General features: G+C 43.2%; 1 protein-coding gene across 2 annotated transcripts in view; it reads right to left on the bottom strand.

Annotated features, from left to right (window-relative positions):
- GMDS (GDP-mannose 4,6-dehydratase) overlaps positions 1-20,760 on the bottom strand; it is a 426,996-nt gene extending 406,236 nt beyond the window's left edge. The window contains exons 1-2 of one of the 2 annotated variants that reach the window (XM_055799448.1): positions 20,341-20,760; positions 19,400-19,524 (exon numbers count right to left, since the gene is read on the bottom strand). In XM_055799448.1, coding sequence (XP_055655423.1) covers positions 19,400-19,519 — 120 coding nt within the window. In that variant the 5' untranslated portion in view covers positions 19,520-19,524; positions 20,341-20,760. The remainder of the gene's footprint in view (positions 1-19,399; positions 19,525-20,340) is intronic. The other variant, XM_055799450.1, reaches the window with a different exon arrangement.
- Positions 20,761-22,982: the final 2,222 nt, after the last annotated feature.

Here is a 22,982-nt window from a genome sequence, read left to right as displayed (position 1 = left end):
AAAGGTCTCTTCCAGCCCAAACCATTCTATAATTCTATGATTACTTCGACATGAGTTTTGTAGAAAGACAGCTTGTGCTTAAGAACAAGTTACTTTAAAAGAAGTTAGTGTTGGAATAGAAACCAGCTGGAATTGTGTTTAAATATGTTTTTCTGTAACAAGCTCTGAAAGTGGTAGCTATGGAAGACCTGGGTATGAAATGCAGAAAGGCACTCTTCTCCAACAAATAGTCCCCATCTCTGCCACCAAATTGCTATACTGTGCAAACCATACACAAGACTGAGATACAGTCTCGTTGCTGACATTCCTCATTTTCCAAGGGCATTAAGGTGAGATCTTCACAGCCATCAACTGGGAGACAATCCAAACATGCCAAAGCAACAGTTAAAGGAACTTTGCTCCTCATGTACCAAGCATCTTTGAAAAGCCTGCGAGGAAGCCATTAACTTCTGGTGAAGGAGGTTCAAAAACCTCAGTATGGAGCCACACTTTTCAAAAGAAGGGCAGCCCTCCTCTCTCCCTCTCTATCCCATACAAGGCGGCATGTGGCTACAAGGCAAGTCAGATCAGCTCAACAATCCAGTGAAAACCTCTTCGTCACCCTGCATTAGGTCAGTGTGTTGATCTGACTTATCTCGAGAAGTCTCTTCTCTCACACCATGCCTACAGCAGAGGCCAAATAGAGAAGCAAAGGGCAGCCCAGACAAGAACTAAGAATTTCCCTGACACCACAAAAAGGGTCCTGAATTCTTGCTCCAGCTTCACCATTCAGCCAAACTCAGTGGTGCTGCCCCTCACCACAGCTGTCCTCTGCCTTCTCTCCCTGACTAACACCTCCACTCAGCCAACATTCAGCACCAGCCTTCTTGCCCAGCCTCTTGTTCAGCTAGATCTTCAGCAGGGTTTTAATCATCCACTTCAGCAGATGATCTCTGCCTCAGTTTTATTTCTAAACTTCCAGTCCCCATTTCTCTTCTACACAATGCTGATCCACATCTAACACCCCCCATTTAAAGTACAGCACAGTTCTTCTGGCTTTGGTGTCCTAGGTAGTTTTGGATCAGAAGGCAGAAGAGATACGCTCTTGGATTGCACTCCCACTTCCCAGTCTCATCCTAGCTCACCAACAAAGAGAAGTCCTGTCAATCCTCAGTTATGACAGTCTGGAAAATATTTCACAGGCCCACAGGGATGCCGAGTCTGGCAGAAGAAAAAGCTGTGAGGACTGGAACATGGTCAGCACAGAAAACTCTCAGAAGTCTGACAGACAACACCACAAAGTCTCTATTTGACTCCAAGAACAGACTTTTTCAAGAGTTTAATATAGCCCAATTGGAGACAAAATCCCTTGTCCCAGAAAAGACCTTAAGACTATGCTCTAAAGCTTTCACCCCACCCCAAAGTGGCACGAAGATTATGCAACACTAAGACATCCTCTCCCTTTCTCATACTTTTTGTCCTCTAATTGGCTTATTTGCATTGAAATGTTATAAAACAGACAGCCAATATAGGAAACCTTAGGATCAACTGCTAAAGCCTGGCAAGAGACATGAAGACAAAGTGGGACAGTCTTATAACAGGAAGTTTCAGCAAGACTAGGAAATAGTGCTACCAAACTCATCCATCAGGGCAGTAGCAAAACCCTGCCAAAGATCCCTGATGCTCTGCACCAACGCTACATTGTGTCAGCAAATATAACCTGCATTAACAGACTTGTGGTTTTCTTCCCTGAAGGATTCATTCGGGCACTAGCAATTCAAGCTGGTGAAAAACTTCATAAAACTTAGTGAAAAACAGTAAGAAACAAATACCATACACAACAGCAATAGCTAACTTTAAACAGTAATTCTTATTAACAAATATCATGTATACTCCAGCAGTTCCCTCTAGATCTGCCATACTATGAAGTATTACTTCATCTGTTTTCCCTACCCTTGATGGTCACACCAGTTATCTGCGAGCAAACTCTTTGCACTGAGGCTGGAACAGAAAAATAGCTCAGTTCATATGAGAAATCTGAAAGTAGGCATGCCAGTGCAGCAAACCTTGAAGAAACTAAATACATCGGAGAAAATACTCCAGGCATATGTAAGAACACAAAGATTTCATCCTACTCATACCAAGTTTAATCTCCTCCTTTAAAAAAATCATGAAGGAATGAAACTAAGTTTTCCCTCTTTGTCAAGACAACATAGATAGAACCTTTATAACACTTATTTTACACAAGAACCAAAGTGAATATGCCTTTGCCAAAAACCAGAAACACATACTTCTACTCATCAGGGTCCAAGATTTTTTTAAAAGGCTGCCACAAAGCAATACATACCTTCTGCAACACCCTGTTTTGTATCCAGATGAGCAAGATATATAAAATTTTCAAAAGGTAACATTCAGCAAATGACTAAATATTGAACCAAGGACAATTTTCTGCTCAAACAGAAATCTTATCACTTCCTGAAACTACCCTTGGATGCAACAGTTCCACAGCTTCTCAGGCATGGAAGTAATATGTAAATCTCTACACATCTGGACAACACTAAGTTGTTAACAGAAAAGAACAAGATTGTTGTTGGCTAACTTTGTGGCTTTTTTCAAGCATGTGAAAAACTCAAGCCTGGGAGTAAACTGGCAACTTCTCAAGTCCCAGAGTAGGACAGATAGAAGTATCATGAATTACTTTCCTCATTACCCAGCGCTACATCACTGCATAGCACGCCAGCTGCGACAGTGAAACTGTTTAGAAAGACACATACTTCATAACTCCATCTGGAGAGGACTGTTCATTGAGGAGTTTTTCTCCCTTCCCACTCAAATTGGGAAGCTGAAGGGCTGACATCAGCTCTAAAGTTAGCCATCAGTTTTTTCTATGAGACCTTGGAAAGGGAGGGGGTACATGGTGGCAGCTACAGCTGCTTGATGACAGTGATTCTGGCAGCAGGTTTCTTAATAATCAATACCCAACAGCACACGAGGTGGGCAGCTAATAGTCATATAAAAAACCCAACAAAACATAAAACCCAAAACAGAAAAGACCCAATGGGAGAAGAGATCCAAGGTGGGGAAAGTTAATACAGTGAAGGGACACAATTTCTTGCCTCTTACAAATACATCCTTTCATTTATGATAAAAAGTTCAGGTTTAGGCACAAGCAGGTCTGTTCTGCAAGCACAGCCATGCATTCAGAGCATGCTGGGAAAAGCACTTATCAAAGTACTATCTTCAGCCAGAGTAAGGTGTGCAGCTGCTCCTTAAAAGCCTGCTTTCAAATCAAGGAATGGAGAAAGCAAAGACAGTAGCTCAAACCAAGTGATTTCTTTCAAAGCACAGAGGCCTATTATGATCAATTTTGTTTACATTGTACCCTCTCCTATTGACTAGGAGATCCTAGGGGGTTTATTGGATACAAAATACTAACGAAGCTCTTAGTTACTCAATTTGCCCCTTCAGAAATCCTTCACCATCAGTATCTCCTTCATGCAAAGTGCTGATCTTCCAAGCCAGGGCAGCCCAGGCAGCCTTTCTGTCTCTTCCCTCTAGGTGGGCAGCTTTACTGTGTCAGGGCTGCACAGCCCCGCTCGCAGCTGGGGAGGAGGGAGAGCACGGCTACTGCAGCATCAGGCTGTCCCGCAACAAGAGTATAATCTCCGTTAAGTACTGGTATTGGTCCAAGCTGCAAGGAAAAAAAATCAAGATAGAGAAATGGAGTGTACTTTCTACAAATCCACACACCAACATGAAAGAGTTCTACAAAAGGAGAATAGCCATTACAGACAGGTCTTCTGGGTCATGAGCTTCCTGACCTGTCAGGGAAAAAGGGGAAGTGGTACCCCAGTCCTGGTCCAAACAGTGCTCTGCTTTCAGATTTGGACTTTCTTCTCTCCAAACCATTTTGTCCTCCCTCTCCTCAGCAATAATTTCTCCTCTTGCTCAGATCACCACACACAGAGCTTCCTCTCCCATCACAAAGATGGGGCAGAAACTTGACAAAAGTTTGCGTGCCCTTCTCAGCCTTCACTGCATTTGACATCAGTTTCAAATAATGGAGGAAGAAGTATGAGGCTGACTTACTCCTCCTCAAACTCCACTCTTAGGAGGCCTGGGCACCCAACAACAAGGTCTTCTTGCAGCTGTTCAGAACAGCAGCACTCCTTGAAAGTGTTTAAGGAAGAGACCCAAAGCACTTTCTATTATATATAAAGTCTTATTACTTATCATAAGTAATTTTGATTTCAAAACACATTATCAAAAAAAAGTGGGTAAGCATTACCCACTACAAAATTCAACCACCAATGTTCATACCTTGTCACGAGGAACTCACAGGAAACAGAATGGAAGCCTAAGAAAAGTCAGGTACAGCTGAGGTACTAAGAATGGTGACCAAATTATGGTAAAGCAACCAAAGAATCAAGTCAGAATTTGATTTAATAACTGACGATGCATAGTAACAATATTTACCTTCAAGTAGCTTGTAATCTTTCACCTTTAACTATTACTTCAGGAGTATCAAATTTATTCACAATATACTGCAATGCCTAGACAAATCAATTTATTTATACCTGTAAGCAAGCTTTCTTGGAAAATACTTATTGTGTTCACGAACAGCACGCAGATTCACTTCTGCATGCTTCCACTGAAAGGGACCATCTTACCTTTATCCTCTATTCTCACTGCCAGCTCATATATTCCTGCCACTTTCCCAAGCTGTGTGGCCAACCAAGGTCAACCACAGCTGAAGATCAACCAAAAAACCCTAAAAGAAGGTTTTCAGCTGGAGTAAGTTTTAACAGTCCTCATCTTTTCCTAGCTCTTAGTTTAATAGCAATCTCCAGCATTAAACACAGTCTTCCATTCCCTGCCCTAGACATGCTCTTGCATCATCTATCTCTCATCAGCTGAAGATTTTGATTTGGCTGGGTTTGACAGCAGTAATGCTGATAGAGCCATTGGAACATCATGAATCAGAAGGCAGCAGAACCAGAAATTTTACCTTTATGATTTTTCCTCCTCACTCGCTAGTCCCCCCACCTCTCTGGATTTCCACTGGATTAGTCAGCCTTTTTCCATGCAATTAATGAACTAAGTGTGGCTAAGTGTATTAACAAAGATAGCAGTATGTCAGAAGTGTTAGTTCTGCAAGGCTGGTCTCCATGCTAATTAAGCCATTCCTCTTATGAATTCTCTAAAAAGCCTAATAACAACTTTCAGCTAAATCCAGACTGAAGACTTCATTGCCTAAACTGTTTAAAGGTGCAACTATATATGCATGCATACTACAGTATCCAATACATCTTAGAAATCCATATCAACACATTAGTATTTGCACTTAAACCTCGCATGCATTTTTCGGATGTCAACAAGCTCAGGTACAGGCCAGGGAGAAAGCGTATCAGTACCACACCAGGTCTGCTAGCCATGTTTCAACAACAGTCCCAAAGAGGTTATAACCGGAGTTGAACAAAGACTTGTTTGCTTTATAGATGCCAGGAGCCACACACAGAAAATTGCTCACTTCTGAAACAAGTTACTCTCAGTTCAATTTCTGCAGAGGCTGAGATAATTACATCCTGGGGTATTATTGCATTAATCACCACTACCTGGTAAAGGCAATGCGCCAGTCCTCAGCTGCTTTAAAATGGGACTCGATAACCATACAAGAGAACAACAGGCTTCGCAGTTCACTCCATAGAGGGTGTTTCTCCAAGCTGTCTGCGCAGTGACTACACCCACCTAAGCTGTTCCAGATCCACGTTCTATACAGTCACTCCTTTGTCCTCCTAACCCCACCACATACACCAGACCCAAGAGGGAGCCACAGAAAGCCCTGCAAGGGGAACGCTGCCTTCCATCACCGGCTCTGCTAAAAGCATGAAACATCCATATATACATCCAGCAACAGCTGAGGAAAGCCTTTACTGCTGTATTCAGTTTCCCTTGCTGGTGTCTCAAACAGAAGCATAGAGGCTTTTCTCCAGTTTTGCTACATCTAGTACTCCCTCAAAGAGGGTACTGCTGTAGCTACACCTCCTATGCTGTGCTGCCAGCCAAGCAGCAGTGGCAGATCTATAAGACAGATTAGTATTTTTTCCAAGGAGACTGACAATAGAAACATTAGATCAAGTGAGGCTGCCCACTACCACAGGCAAACCAGTTTCTCCTTCTGCTTTTCCCCCCTCTAACACAAAGCTGCACTTGAATTAGAAGTAATTAACATTTTCAACATATGTATTTTTATGACCAAAAACCTCAAAAGGAAAAAAAGTCAAGAAGTCTCTCTGCAAAAATTAACATGTTTCATTTGAAAACTTACCAAGTGTTGTCTTGTAAGAGTTATTATACGTGAACACCTGTAAGGAGTCAGCTATTAATAGCACCAATGAAACTGTAGTACAGAAACAAAGAAGTGCTACTTGGGGCAATATGATTAAGGCTGTGTCAGCAGTTTGATTTTCATGATTTTAACACCCAGCTGTAAAAATGGCCTTCAGTAGAAGCAAGCATATTGCGTCTGTATCCACAGGGAGCAGTTTCTGTTCTCACTGAGCAAAATGCAAGAGTCAACTATATTTTAATACATAATCTCCCAATAGTAAAATCCAGAATTTGCAAGTCATTTTTGGATATAATCATTGCCAAATAGGACTACACCTTAAAAGACAGTTTGGTAAATACTGCAAGACAGAAACTTGGTAGAGCACAAGAAACAGAAAATCACACACACTTATTTCTCAATTTTGGCATACATTCTTCAAGAATTAGAGGTATACCAAAGAAACTGCGCACTAATACACAGTTCACAGCTATAGATCTTTCTAACTTGGCCTCCATTTGCTTAAACACAGAACAGCATTAACAGATTTATGCTTGAAAAGGCACCATTTGAGATTATTCAAGCAAGGAAACGTGTAACCAAGTAATAAGCAGTGAGTGATTAGCCCTGTGCACGCACAAAATTAAAAGCCCAACTTACACATGATCCACAACTGTCTCAACAAGCATGAAAAACACAGCATTTCAATCAAACATGCGTTACGGATATACTACTGAAGAGGTCCTGCAATAGAAGAGAATCTTCTTTTAAATAAAAGGCAGAGTCAAAGAGAATGTGACCAGAATAAAAAAAAAAAATTCTTTCCAGCGTGTTTTGATGCATCAGGTATACTGCAGGCATTCTGTATCTTATTCTGTCTAGCTGTTAAGTATAATTACAAACATTACAGACAAGCTTAGAAGGCTAGCACCCCTGACTGCCTCAGTGTGGAAAAGCTGTACTGTCTCTTAGTTGTAATATTTAGTAAGATAATTTAAACACTAAATTGTAAAAATCCGATTCCCTTCACACTAAAATATGAACAGAGCTATGCTTCTTCCACATACACAAAGGCAGTACAGCCCTACTGTAAAGATAGAAACAATAGTAAGGTTTTTTTGTCCTGGCCTTTCCTACACATTTTCCCCTCATCCCACATTAAAATGAAGCCTCCTTATTAAGATAGAGGAACACATGGAACTACAAAGACTTAAAGGCAACACACCTCACAAATTCTGTAGATTTATAAATCCTGCTCTCCTCCATCTCTCCTCTCAGTCCCACACATGCCAGAGGGAAAGCTGCATACACGCAAAATTTTAAACTAAAGGGAAAAAAAATCCAAACCTATCTGAACTCTTAAGAGTAATCTTTTAAAGGTTGGCTTTTTTTTTTTAAAAAAAAAAAGATATTAGAGTTGGTAACTAGCCAATGCCATTTCCATAAATTCAAATTATTTCTTAGTGAAAGCAATTTTTAAAAGTTAAAATGACTCCACTGAAAGTCAACTGGTCAGGATCAAAGTTGTGACATTACTTCATTCAGCATATCGAATCGCTCACGAGATTTCAGACCTTCACTAGGAATGTGGGCTTGTACTTCCTTAAAAAAACCAACCACTCTGATTTTTGGCCACCCTTTTCCTCTTCCTACCATCCAGGGTTATACATTGACCCCACCCTGTCCTTCAGCACACACACACATAATTTTTAATTATAGGGAGGTTTCACAAGGGGGACACTGTCAGTCATTAGCTTACACCGAAGTGCCACAGTCTCAGTGAACCAATAGACAAGAATACCTGAACTCTCCAGAGAGATCTGGAAGAAAAAACATTATATTTTTGCCTGGAAGCATGATTTAACACCAAAGTCACAGTACACACGTGGTAGAGAACAATGAAAGACACATCATTGAGGCCAAGTAAGACAGAAATTAAATACATCAGTCAGTACCTCAGACAGAAAGACCAGAGGGTCAGGGATGGAGAAGACAGCAGGGACAAGATCACTGCAGTGGTGTGCTGAGGGCACTCAGGAGGCAGGCAGTGATTTGGGAACACTGCTCCTCCCCAGATCAACTCCAAAGCAGCAGTCTCTTTGGAGCAGTACCTGTAAAAGCACACTGTATCTATTGCTTTGATTGTATATCCACACATTTACAGCACAGTATGCTCTTCTTACTAAAAGAAACAACACATGTAATCGAGTTCTGTCAGCTTTGCTTACCCTAGAGTGCTTCAGATAAAATAAATGCTTCCTCACTGCAAGATGAAGTGCTACTCAGCACAGCACAAGCATAAGCCCCATCAGGCAACCACCCTGAGCACCCTCCAGTCAGTCAGGGTACGTAGCCAGCAGAGTTCACAGCACCAACCTTCTTATCCCAAGGTAGACACCTGCATTTGCTCAAACCCACCCACGCTCTCAACAAACTAGAGGTTTCCCACTCACCCAAAAAAACTGCCTGGACAACTCAGGCATAGAAACAGTGAAACAAGAAGGTTCCCACCCAAGGTGACAGAATCCATCACCAGCCATAGGGGCTCATACAAAGGAAACTTAATGGCTTCAATTAATTAGTGAAAGTTCACCATTACATTCTGAAGTCACACCAAGTAATTCCAAAAGGAACTCAAGCTACTTCACCAGTGTCAAAACAGTAAGCAGTATGCCCACCACTGCAAGTACTAGTTACAACATTAACTGATAGGCAAGTTACATATTTCAAATGCATGTGTGCACTCTCATTTCGTGCTTTACACACTTTCATGTTAACTAACATTAACTTAAACCATCATTTTACAGTTCATTCAGTTTGTCAAAATCAAAACCACAGCATCATTGCTTAGGGAATTTTAGTTTGTTTTCAATTCAGCAGAACTGTGTTACACTTCCCGTTAACTGGTCAAGGCAGATAGACATGAGATCCTGAGATATGATTAAAACTGTCAGTTTGTGTGATAGAGCTGAATTGCACTGTAAAAGGAATTAACAGTCAGTATTTTTCCATCTAAGTTACTTTTCAGTTTTAAGTAAGTCTGATCTCTCATACTGTTTAAACAAGAAAAGCAACATACAATGTAATGATTTAAAATTCTACCTATGCTTCACAAATAAAAAACTGCAGCAAAATAACGCATTTCCACAAAGGTTTTCTTTATAACATGACTAAATAGTGATCCAGCATAGCTGCAAGAGTCTGAAAGTACAAAGAATACCAACAGAAATGCAACAAGTGTCATTTTGGAGACATAGTCAGTATTAAAACTCCTATTTCACTCTTTAATAACAAAGAACTTCCAAATTAGCAAAAAATCCGCTTCTCATCTTAAAATGCAGGAGGACTGAAACAGTTGCACTATATATTCAACTATAAAGGACTGCAATAAGAACACAGGAACATCTAACGCTTATCAGGTGACCTTCAGAATTTTAAGAAATCAAATCCATGAAGCAAAACCACTGTTTTAAGTTTTCAATCTTTGATCAGCTACAAGTATAACTCTAAAATGTTCTGGCAAGGGCATAAACTGAAGTTTAACTCTTAGTCATAATGACTTCCTTGCTTTTACATCTTCAGGAATAATTTTCCAAATTTATTTTACATTCAAAAATAAAATACATGCTACTGAGCCTGCAGACCTACAACCACAGAACCGCTGCTGCTGTTCAAAGGCCAGCCAGATTCTGAAACAGCCTCCAGTATCACTGCAAACATTAAGGGGAAAAAACTCAACAACTTCTAAGCAGAGTCAGTGAAGTTCTGCCAGTACAGACCAGACCTGAGCTTCAGCACAACACTTGACCAGTAACAGTCAAATCAGGACCAGCAAAGCAGCTTGTGGGCTGTCTCCTTAAGCATTGCCATGGAACACAGATAGCTCACAAAGCCACCTGGAAGATGGAAAAATATATTTTGCATGCAGGTCTGAAAAGTTCTGTATCCTTTTTATACAGTACATATTGTAGGATTTTAATAATATTTTAATTTCAGAGGCAAACAGCATGCCAAAGTTTGGCAGGAATACATTGACAGACTACTACTGTGTAATCATGGCATCAAACCCACAATCATTTAGTTGTATGAAATCCAAAAAGCATAGCCAGAAATTTCAGCATTTCAAAAACAAGCCTGCTCCACAGTAATGTTTATTCTTTTTAGAGAGTGCTATCAGTGCTAAAGAAGGCAAGGACACCAACCAGCAGCCAAATATACAGTGGTTATTCCTTATCTTACTAGAAGATAAATTGTGAGAGGAAGCTACAGGTCACCACCAGTATCACTGACTAAGCCAGCCATTGCTAATGCACCAAAAGAGATCCCGCATGCGTCAAACAAATGTTATGAACAAAAGCAAACAAAATAACCACACCCCATGACAACATGCCTGCAATCTGACAAGTAGCATCCCAAACAGCCAGATGTTGTTTCCCAGTTTCAGAACAGCACCAGAAGAAATGTACACATAAGGACTACAGCAGCAATCAGAAGGGACTGCTGCATATCAGGGTAGAAGCATAAAAATCAGCAACAGGTTACGTATAGGAAGAGTCAGGAGTATTCCCTGCCTGACTTCAGGTTTTATTTCCTTCTAGATATAAATACCATCCTACACACCTTGGGAAAGGCTTATTGCCATTCATAAACTGGTAAACATTCAAGCTGTTTCTGGCATGGGTTCAGACATTATAGGATACAGCTAAGAGAACTGTCTACTCTTTTCCAAGTTGCTACGTGTTTTCTGACTTTGGGGTCGGGGGGAGGGTGGGGTGGGCTAAGCTTCTATTGCGGTATGGTGACATGCAACCTCTAAGTGCCTATGAATACACATGACCAGTTACAGCAGATCTGACAGCTTATCTGTTACCACATACTTCAGCACTATCCTGGAAGGTGGAACTTTAGAGATCTGTATGCAATATACATAACACATTCAAAGAACATCATCTCCTCAGGAACTCAGAAGAGGAAAAAAAGCCAAGAGGCACATATTTAATAGTTATGCAGGTGTCATATGCAGCAGAGACAAGGTATCCTCTCATTACAGCAAAAGCACTCAACTAGACATTCAACGTGACAGATGTTTTTCCTTCTGCATTAGATTTCACCACAGGCTGTAGGAATTCTCCTGTGAGAAGAATTTCCAAGCAGCAATAAATGGGTCAAATGACAGCTAAAGCAAAGCCCTGCAGAAACCCTCCATAAAATCTGACTGTATCCTACCATATTTAATATCTACTCAGATTTTTCCAGAGCAAGCATAATTTCTTCTTGGTATTTCAAAGGTGTTCAAGCATAGCAAATACAGCACAAGCTAGTTTATCTACTTGGAAACTCCTTACAAAAAGCCAAGAGCTGTGGCATCCCACACCCAAGGCAAGTGCATTTTTTTTGGCTGATGTACCCATTGAATCACTGTATTTAGCTGAGCATCACTACAAATGTGTTGTGATATTGTCAACTTCTGACTGATCTGACTGCACGATGCAAGATGTACTACACATTCAGTGCAACAGCTGTCTCAGGGTACAGTATCAAATGATCTTCAGTGGTACTTGCCACTGAACTAACTGCAACCAGACCATAAAGTAAACAGACATGGCCTTAGGTTTAATTTGCTTACTGTCAGCTGATTTTCAGTTAAAGCAAAATTCATGTTTCCCACTTAAAAAAAAAAAAAAAACAAAAAAAACAAAAACACAACAAAACTTCAACAAGAAATACTCCTGAAGAAGGAAGCCTGCCTCCTGCCTTAGGTATACTACTTTGCAAATAAATGAAACAAAATTGTTGCAACATTTACATTGCATACAAGGAAGTTCAGTTGTGTAGACGCATGTAAAAAGCACAGGTGACAACAGATAAGCTGGCTTACAGTAACTTGTTTGGCAGGCTTTACAAAAGCTTCATTGTAGATTTAGATTGTCAAGTCTGTGCACACCCCAGAAACAGAAGCAGCTATAGGAACTTTTCAGTAATAGTTAAGAGGAAACTGGAAAGAATTCCACTCTTTCCCCTTACCTTCTATAGCTTTGCTTACTTGAAAATTTTGGCCATAACTACATCCCCCAGCTCATATACATATGACCCAAAGGAATTCTTTAGCTGAGGTCCTGAAAAAATAATCCACAAATTCATATGAAAAAAGCAGGAGGTGACAAAATTAAGAAAAAAAATATTTTATTTTGCTCATTTGGCTAGAAAGCAACCAAAGTAGCAAGAGATTCAGAGCAAAAGAGAACACACACCTGTGAGAGGAAATTAGACATCTACCATGCTGCTGACTTGTTCTTGTGTTACTGTTCACATTGTGCTTCGAGGAAACCATGCTTTCCAAAATAAGCCCGAGTTGTGCTGCAACAGCATAGCAGAAAGAACTGGCAAGTTCGTAAGAACATATACTTAATCAGGACTCTACTCCAGACTCAGAAGTCTGAAGAAGCTGGGATAAACTTGCTAGAAATTATCAAGAGAGAAAGTGCTTCCTGGCTCCCAGACTAAGTGAAAGCGTAGGTGAGTGCAAAGAAATTTAGTCTCAGCACTCCAAAGAGAAGTAAGGTGTGGGCAACAGGAGGCACCATGAGGATGAATACCAGTACCACAACTGCACTGAAAAACCTTTCATTCAGCTTTATTGGATTACAGGGATCAGAGCGGTAACCTATGATGTGTTCTTCACAGGCCATCAGCAGGTTTAAGTACTCCATTTTCCTTCTTCTTCTGCATAGCTATCTATTTTCTAAGAAACTGACTCCCTTGTGCAGAAAGCTCAACAGACAAAAAGATATGAAAGAGACAATCAGAGGAGAAAAGACCAAAACTTAGTTGGAGAGGATGAAGTTGCAGGGGAAAAAAAAAGTTTCACAGGAGTTCTCTCTTCAGTTTGGATCAGCTGTAGGTACATAAAGAGGACACTTCAACTCTTTAAGAAACTTAGGAAATAGAGAAATATAGGTTCTCTCTACACTGAAAGTCAATCTTCATTAAATTAAAAAACCCACAAACAAAAAGAAATCCAAAGACTAAGCAAGTAGCATGCTGCTGGCAATGGGATATTCTGCTCTCCTTGTCAGTCTGGGCAGCAAGGGCAATAGTACCCTATGACTATCCACAGCGCTCAAGATAAGTGTTGCTAGGATGAAGTCAGCTTCCCAAACCCAAATTGAGTACTATGCTTCTATGTGTTTCATATCTTAGCGCCATTAACATGAACTTTATGATTTTATTCTCCCTGGAATATTTTCAGTGTTTTATCTACTTTCACAGCAGGTACACATCACAGTACACAGTACCTTGTAATTCACTTGCTGTTCACAGTGGGTTTGAATCCACATCCTGTACACACCCTGTTCAAACACAAAGAATCAGATTGCCTACACTGGTCCTTGAGTCCCACCTACTAACTGAGCCAGGCTACCAGAACCTCCCCCTCCAGTAAGCAACCAGAGAATAGACTCCACTGGCAGTCACAAACATTGAGCAAGGGTGAGAAAAGACAGAAAGAAAAAAGGAAAGTTAATACATCAAGACAAACATGAACAAATCCTGTTACTTTTTATCATGAGTATCTTATAGCTCACTTATATTCAAACACCACCACTAACTGCACTATTCTGAAAGGCAATGGAATACACCTGGACTCCTCTGGGCAAGCGCACAGAGTGGCCAACATCCTGGACACCTGGCTCTTGGAGAAGACTAAAGCCCTACCAATCTGCACATGTTGCTGTGGAATATGAAACACATATTAAAGAGAAAGGCACAGACCACGCACTTGGAGATTCCTTTGGTAAGGGGTCAATGCATTAGGTGAATTAGACTATCTGGTAATCCTCCTCCCCTCAGAGGGAGAGCCAAGACAATCAAAATTCAGACATCCTCCTAAAAATCAGACCTCTTTTCAGATACTATTCTGGTCTCCCATTTCAGTATTTGTTATACTACTTTTCAATAAGATATCTTTTTCTCAAGTTTCTTTTTGGATGAAACTTAATAGAAACACTTGTATTTATACCCTGTAAAAGGAAAGAGCTGGAATTATATTTTAGGCAAGCTTGGGTTTCACACCACAGCCACTATTCATCCGCTGCAGAGTTTTACATAAGCCACTTATGCCATCTTCTTACAATATGCAGGTGTTCAACTTCTCATACTGGGGAGGACTCTCAGAATCAAAGAAGTTTGTTGGAAAGGACCTCTGTGGATCATCCAGTCCAAGTGCCCTGCTCAAGCCAGCATCAACTAAAGCATATCACTCAGGGACATGTCCAGTTTGGTTTTGAATACCTCCAGGAACAGACCCTCCACAACTTCACTGGGCAGTCTGCTCCAGTGCTTGACCATGCTCATAATTTAAAAGAAAACAATCCCAAAACCTCCAAACACCACACACCCTCTTCAAAATTAAATGAAGTTTCTTGTATTTCTGTTTGTGCCCAAATTAGTGCTCCTACATCTCTGCATCCTCTAACTAAGATAAGGATGTTCAACACATCTGAAAGTCTCCCTCAAGAGAACAACTGAAATAGAGTACCTGGTTTCAGCCAAGACAGTATTTGTTTAAATGAAAAAGCAGCAATACTAATATTTAGCTTTAGCCCATTTCAGCAGACACTATCCTCCTATTTCTATAAAGAAAAGAAATTCTTTGGATTTTATCCTTCATCTGGCAAACCAGCGACTTCTCGGCGGTACAACGGGCTATAATGTTTCCTACACATGCCTTCCAGGTATACACACACTCCCCAGTGACAGATTCCTACCTCAATACTTGATCACAATACTTTAAAAAAGCAACTTTTTAGAAAAGTTACTTAACTGTTTCCTCTACAACCCTTCTCCAAGAAAGCAAGTTCTTAGCCATAGAATATTGAGGAGCTTTATAGTAACATTCCATACCACCTATTCATTTTTATTTATTTTTTTAAAATACTAAGTCATGAGTCATGTTTTCTTACTACTAGTAGTTTGCCCCACAGAGTCTGTCTCTCTTGGTTTCACTCTCAACAGCCACATTTAGAAACACAACTCAATTCACAACAGCTGATCTTGCTTTCTCAGTATCTTCCCTGCCCCCCACCCCACCCCCCACCCCATACAGTCAGCCTTTCTCAAATGTAACATCTACATAAAACTTGCAGTACACATGTATAGGGGTTTGGTGTGTTACAGGCATTAGCAAAGGCCATAAGCAACTGATTGAACTTCTGATACCAGTAAGACAGAGGCAGAGCCCATATTCTAGCTACATCAACCAATTAAAGAGAGCATACTTGCATTTCTGCATGCATGCTCATTTGCCAGTCCTACTTAGACTTTATCTTAGCGTTTCGCTGAAAGTTCGGAGGCTGCTACTTTGTTTTGCCAAACGACAGCTGAATTTGAAAGACCTGCAGGCAAGGGGGTGCTAGTACTGCTGCTGTAAGAGCTCTCAAAGCAGAAACACAACTGCTTTCTCTATCTATACTATCTACGATTTGCAATAGCCTCTGGCCATGTATTGACACTCAAATTCAAGTGCATTGCTTCATTCAAAACTGAGCTTTATAAGTGCGTGTTGAATGATTTTTGTCTATAAACCTCCTACTTTACTGTCTCTTTAAGTAAAACTGACACAAGATACAAATTATTCACTCCTCATAATCCATGGGGAAAAGTAGAAACATCAACATATAACCTTGTCATTAGCCTCAGCCAGAGCATTTCTCGGTATTTCTTCAAGTAGTCAAATATCTAAATACTCTTACAAGCATCAGTGTATAGAAAGACAATCATATTGATTGCACTGCGATCAGACTTTCCAGAAAGATGCAACTTTAACAGACATTTAGTCACAGTGCCTAGAAAAAAGTCATGTCAAAGCACCACTTTAGTAGCTTCCCCAAATAAGAAACCAGACATCTCTGCATATCTAGAATTAAATTTGTTAGTTATACTGGTATTTGATTCAAACCTCCGATTTTTACAGAGTAATTCTTCAAGGTATAAAATTTTGAAAATTCCAGCACATCTATTTTGCATTGTGAAAACACTCTTTGTAAGAACCACATTCTAGTTCTGTAAAAAATACTTCCATTTTAATACATAGAACAGGCCTGTTTCATTTGAAATACCTTTCCTTAAATGAATAAAGTGCTATGCACTACCACCAGCAGCCTACCAGCAGACCAATACCTACATGACATTTCAGAGATGTTTTATCCATCCAACCACAGCAATTGCCTCATTCTGGAAGTCATTTTAGCAAAACAGTGAAGTGTGGTTTGTGCCGCTGCTGTGGTGTGCGAAAGGAGATAAGGGAAATCTCAATACTGCAAGAGGAGTATACAACACCACTGCCTATGTGCTTAGAGTCTCTTATCAGCAATGCAAGTGGTAGAATAATACTGATTTCTCTCTAACCCCATGGGTAAATGCAGAATTTGCAGAGGTTCATTTATCTGGTTTGATTTCATAGAGACCAAGATCAAGCCCTGGCTGCCAGGAAACTGTTTTCCTTTGTGACTTCACCACACACATAGCAAACTCCTATTATTTGGCCAAAGGTCAAAAATTTATCTTTCTGTCAGTAACACATTCACCCTCACAGAGAATTGTTCTTTTCACATCTTGTACCTAGAAGAGAAACAAGCCATGTGAACTGGTCTTGTTAACTGGTGCAGTAAGCTGGCACCATGGCACAAGCCTCTAGTCACTCACTATACAGAAGAACTCCTGCAGACAGCCCACCCTTTTCTGGTATCCTGTGAAGTCTTATGAATCCCATTAGAAGTCCATGAATCAGAAGTTAAAGCTGTGCCATATCTCCATGGTGTATTTCAACCAAAACCGCATCATCGGTCAATTGCCCCATTGTCAAGATATAGCCCTACCTGAGCTCATTTCTCAGTCACAGCAGAAACAAAATTCCATCTTTTGTCAGTGGAAAAGATGGACAATCCGGATGTTCACAGCTATACAGAAGTTCTGAAAAATAAAATGAGTTGTCCAGTTTCAACACTATGATTAAGCACACTTGCTGTGGCATCATCTCAAGTCAGAAAGGGCTGCCACAGCTCAAGCAGCACCTTGCTTGGCCCAAGAGTATTCTAAAGACAAAAGCACAACTTCTACACTTGCCTAAAATTGTCACAGCCCAGCTAGATCAGCACTTGCCTCCCACCTATCCTTGCTCAGGGACCAGGCCCTACGGGGCCTTAGTTCAGTAAATGCTCCCACATTACACTGACCACACACAAACCAAAGCAGGTTCCTTATACCAAGCATCTATACCAACCCTCTCTTAAAAGAAACTTGCTGTAGCAGAGGGGGGCAGGTCTAAATAAGGGGAGTCTACCATACAATTCTGTTCCATGTCTTCCTCAGCCTGAAGAGATCCAAGCCTTTATCGCTTACCTTGAAAGAGACCAGTTCTGAGGAAGAATGAACAGACCAACTCTCTTCAGTCAAGTAATTAAAGTAACTACCCAGGAAAGACAAAGCCTGAACTCCAGCTTCCACCTAAGCATATTTATACAATTTACACATGGTAATTAAGTTTAAAAAACAGATGGCACTAGGACTTTCTCCCAGGAGGTAGGACATGCAAGTCTGCCCATTCACAGATAAGAAACAGAATCCAAGTCTCCCATTTCTGGGTGAGGCTCCTCTCAATAAAACAAAAACTATCACATAAAAATAAAGGGACTCAAATAGGGGCAAGGAACAAGTACAGCAGTGACTTTCGTTAAAGTTCATCTAAGAAGAGAGGGATGAGGTTTCCTAGCAGATCTCAAAGTCACAGCAGAATAAAGGATCCCAAAAAAGGCCACCCTCAACACAAAACTTCCATCCTAAGCCAAGAGTTGGTACAGTCTTGTCACTCAGGCACCCAACCTCACTAACTTACTTTCAGGTACCCCAGGCCTTTACTAGCTCTGGTTCTCCACACGTTCCAACACTAAATAATATATGTGACAAAGGTGAAATTAAGATGAAAGAGCTGCTCTGAAAACAGAAAAAAACAAGAGAACACAGTACTAAAAGAGCCAGGGCACTGTAGCTACAGGCCTCTAACTTACTATCTTTGATGAAGAAAAACATACTTCTGTCAACAAACTGGAAGACTGTTCAAACAGCACCAAAGTAGTCCTTGGGAAAGCTCTGACTGTCCTCTTGCTAAAAATAAAGATCAAGCAAAAATGTTAGTATATACAGATTATTAGTTTTTCCTCTTCTCAGACACAGCTGTATCTCCTTGTCAGACAGCCACCTGGAGGGCTTTCCTCAGCTTGCTACTGGCAGACAGTTACTAACCCACGGGAAGAGTGGGTGCCCCAAAGTGTTACAAGAACACGTGAGAACAGACATGATGAGGTAAAACATGAACAGCAGATGAATGTTCAAAGCACAGTGCAGATTCTCTTGGATAAGAGATGAAAGCTGCTATGACACTATATTGTCTCTGGATTCGCTCCCTCACAAAAGGTCAGGTGGCTCTTCTAGTGTAAAAAGCATTGACAAACATTGTCTCAGGGTGAAAGAGCAACATGTTTGTTTTGAGCTACATGTACTTTCCCACAATGCCGATGGCCTTCTATACAATCCACACCAGCACCTCACAAGTGGATCTGCAAGCATACCAGGACAAGTCAAGAGTTGAAGGGGAAGATCTTCCATGTATGAAGCTGTCACTGATTAAACGAACACCACAAAGGAGAAAAAGCTGTTCTACTGGGATTCTAAGACGAACATTAATGCTTGCTATACAACACTACCTACTTAATAGGCTATACTAATCACAGAAGGTATACCCTCCAAGCAGAAGTCATTCAGCAGGTTCCAAGAGATAAGCCACATGCAAGCAGCGTAGTTTTGTCCAGGCAGTAGGCAACATTTACATTACAAATAAGATGTTCCTCAAATATGACTAAGCATGTCATGGACAGCTTTCATTTAGCACCCACTTGCCAGCAAAAAAACAACAATGCAGACCTCTGTGGGGACAAACAATCTGACCAAATATCCAAGCTGCCTGTTAGGAGTGTAGCAGCACAAGGTACAAACTGCATATATCAACACTCCTGCAGGTCTCACCACATTAAAACTCACCACCAGCACATCTTTTTTCACAGTGCAGAAGCTGCTCCAAGGGAAATTGTGATTTTTCCTTCCATGCCATTTTTCTCCTGCACCTTCTTGCTCAAAACACCAGGACTCTGAGAGCATCATTATCCCTATGAGTAATACAGCCAAAAAAAAAAAAAAAAAGGGAGACTGCAATGAACGCACATGAATACAAAACAAGCAGCCTGGGGAGATGCTTTTGTCATCCATTCAGGTCTGGGTATAAAGCAGGTACTGACTGTAAATGAAGAGATCGGTGGCAAAAAGCCCCTCCGAGTGACAAGTCTGCCCAGATCATGCCTCACACCCGCACCGGTACCACCGCACCGCTGCCTTCACCACTTTAGACCACCAGGATGAAGGGTCCCAACACTGGCTTCTGCCTTTTCTAGGGGCGGTTCCTCTCTCACCGACGCTCACTTCACACCTCACCTTGGTACAGGTTTAGCTGATTTCTTAGCAATTCCTGGTAAAGGTTCCTATAAGACAGCCCAAAGCCGAGATGTAAAGGCGACGCACCACCCCTCACACGGAACACCTGGAGCCCCAGGGCGCGCAGCCCCGGCCGCCGTGGGCGAGGCCAGAGGGGGCCGTTACCCCGGGCCGGTCTCTCCGTCCCCAGAGCGGCCGGGGGCTGTCAGAGGGGGCCCCGGCACGAACGGCAGGGGGGAGTGGGCACCGGGCACGGGGTCGGCAGCCCCGTTACACGGCGCTGGGAGCGCGGGGTCCCGGGAGGGCGGGAGAGCCGCCGCAGGCGCCCGGTAGCCCCACGCCAAGCCCTCCGCCGGCACCGCTCCCACGCACGGCCTCGGTCACGGCTGCCCACGGGCCCCTCACGGCGGGACTCCCCCCGCGTCCTCCGCCGCCGGCAGCCCTGGCCCCCCACGCGGGGAGAACCCGGCAACGCGGGGAGCCCCCACCGTTACCTGCCCAGTGATGCCCGTGATGAGAGCCACCTTCCTGCCGTTTGTCTCCTCGCCATCGTCTGCCGGTGCCGCGGCGCAGGCACACGCCTCCGCCGCCGGCTGTGCCATCCTCCCGGCGGCGGGCGCGGCCCAGGTGCGGAGATAGCCCGGGGGGCGGAGGCGCGGCCGCCGGGGGCAGGCTCACGGCGCTGGGGGCGGGCAGGGAGAGGAGGACGCCTGCCGCCCCGAGCGCGGCTCGCACATGGGCTGCCGCCACCCGGGGGCTACCTCTGCCGCTCCGGCATTTCCGCGCTGGCCGGCTGCCCGCCGGCGCTCCCGCCCCGCCCCGCTCCGCCCCGCCCCGCCCCGCGGCGGCCGCAGGTGCAGCCCCGCCGCCGGCCCGGCCCGGCCCAGCCCCGCGCAGGCGCGCGCCGGCCAAGCGGCCCGAGCTCACGCTCCGCTGTAGCCACGCCTCCTCTCAGTCTTGCCCCGCCCCGCTCGGACCCTCAGCCAATCAGGAGCCCCGACGCTTCCTTAAAGGCACAGAAGACGCAGCTCGCCGCCTGGCAGCGTCGGCGCGCAGGGGCCGAAGGTAGGCGCGGTAATTGGCTGAGAGCGGGCAGAGGGGGCGTGGCCTGCGCAGCGGCCGCCGCGGAGGAGCCGGGCCGCCGACTTCCTGACCGCGTGTCGAGGCGGTGCCACGTGAGAAGAGTTGAGCGGGCTGCGGCCCCGCTCGGGCGCCAGCGGCACGGGGAACACAGCGCCCCCTGCGGCGTGGAGGAGCCAGGTGGCCGCCCCCATAGTGCGCATTAACGCCGCCGCGACGGCCGGCGGAGGACCACTGGCCCCCGCGGCTCCCGCCCCTGCTGCCCAGTCGCCGGGGCCTACCGGCGGTGCGAAAAACCGAAGAGCAAACCGGCGGGCGCCCCAGCTGCGTCGGGCAGCTCCAGATCAAAACTGTCTTCCTGTGAGGCACAGGGCTCTCCAGCCATCAGGGGGGCAAAGCTGGGCCTCCTCAGCTTTCTCACTTGCAGAGACACTCGTTTATAAACGACCCCAATGCTTCTAGAAAAGGCATTTATGATAAATATTTCTTCTTTTGACGAACACTGGACTGGCACCCTCTGTTGTGGAGGCAGCATAGCGCTGCAGGGAAGAAGGGGCCTGCCCCATACCTCACTGTTAATCCCTGAAGGCCATCGTACCATGTTCTTTCACTGTATGCTTCTGTGGTGGGACCTCTGCATATGCAGACAATCGTAGAACTATAATTTTAATATTATTATGGCTTATTACAGCCTGCGGTCAAAAACTACTTGGTGTCATGGAAAGCCCATCATAACTTACAAGGAAAAAGGAGTTGGGAGCACACTGCCTGTCAAGTGGAACCGTACTCTAGAATCCCGAATGCTTTTTTGCACGCAGCTCCCCCTGCTTTCAGTTTAAATCCCCTTGTTGCAGCCTCACAGTCTGTGATGGAATAGAGAAACTATTACATCATGGTTGTCAGTTGCAAGATGTCATCCCAATCCTTCCATTTCTGCATCTTGTTTCGGAAGCCTTTTGCCAGGCACACGCAGTTTTATGAAGTTGCCAACACTGGCTACTGCTTTGGCAAACTGATTTCATTCCACTAGTGATTGCTTTATGGGTGTAGTGTCTCAGATTCGAAAGAGAAGGTACGCCCCAAATGATATGAATGTCACTCAGTTTTAAAACTACACTGGAGACATAAAAAGACATAAAATTCTGACAGTTTCAGGACTCCGTACACCAGAAAAAAGGCACAGAACATATTTTTGTTTTAAAATTTAGGATTTTAGATTAGAGGCAATTAGGAGCAAGTTTTCTTTATTTACTTATTTATATAGCTCATTCCCTCTTTTGCTAGAGCAGAGCTGCATAAAGCAATGCATGAGCTACAACATTAAAAATTGACCTTTATATTGCCAGATAAGCCTGTCATTTCTAGCTTTTTCTGGCAGTCCATTAAATGCACTCCAAAGTAAAGCTTACTTGCTTTCTGTGTTCTGCTCCAGAAAGCAGTGAGTAAGGCTGACAAGTCAAGTCCTGAAGCAGGTCTAGAAGAAGAACCTCCATCACTGGGGCCTTCGTGTGCAGCTACCAGGCTTTTTTTCCTCACTTTCTCCAGAGAGATGTTCTGCTACCCCAGTTGTCCAGTATCCTACAAGAACTATTTTTCAGATATAGCATTCTTCTTGACTGTTATTCCCAAAAGCACTCCACCTGTGGGGGGAAGCCAGGTCACACCTTTCATAACTCGTCTCATTAATCAAGTTCATCAGTTGAATGACCACCTTGTCCTATGACTGTGCTCTCAGGTGACAGGCACCTTGGTCCCTTCCCCTTTTAGCAAAATGGCTTTCCTTCCTACCCAGCATGTGCATTCCTGAGTGATTCAGAACAAAAAACTCTGCAATCTGGTCATTTTTGCAGGGGGGGCGTCTAAACCAGACTGAGCTGAGAACACTTTAGCAGGGTTCATACTTGTATTTTTGGTCAATAGTAACACTAGAAACAGGCAGGTGAAGCCAGACAGGATGTAGACCAGTTCAGGTTCCAGCTGACTGAAGCAAAAAAAAAAAAAAAGAAGAAAATAAAAAGCTTTTAACTTGTTTAAATTTCTGTTCCATTTATAAGTT

This window comes from Falco peregrinus, chromosome 3 (genome assembly GCF_023634155.1).
Source record: "Falco peregrinus isolate bFalPer1 chromosome 3, bFalPer1.pri, whole genome shotgun sequence".
Taxonomy (NCBI): Eukaryota; Metazoa; Chordata; class Aves; order Falconiformes; family Falconidae; genus Falco; species Falco peregrinus.
Note: the sequence above shows the minus strand (reverse complement) of the source record. Positions and strands in the feature narration are given on the sequence as shown.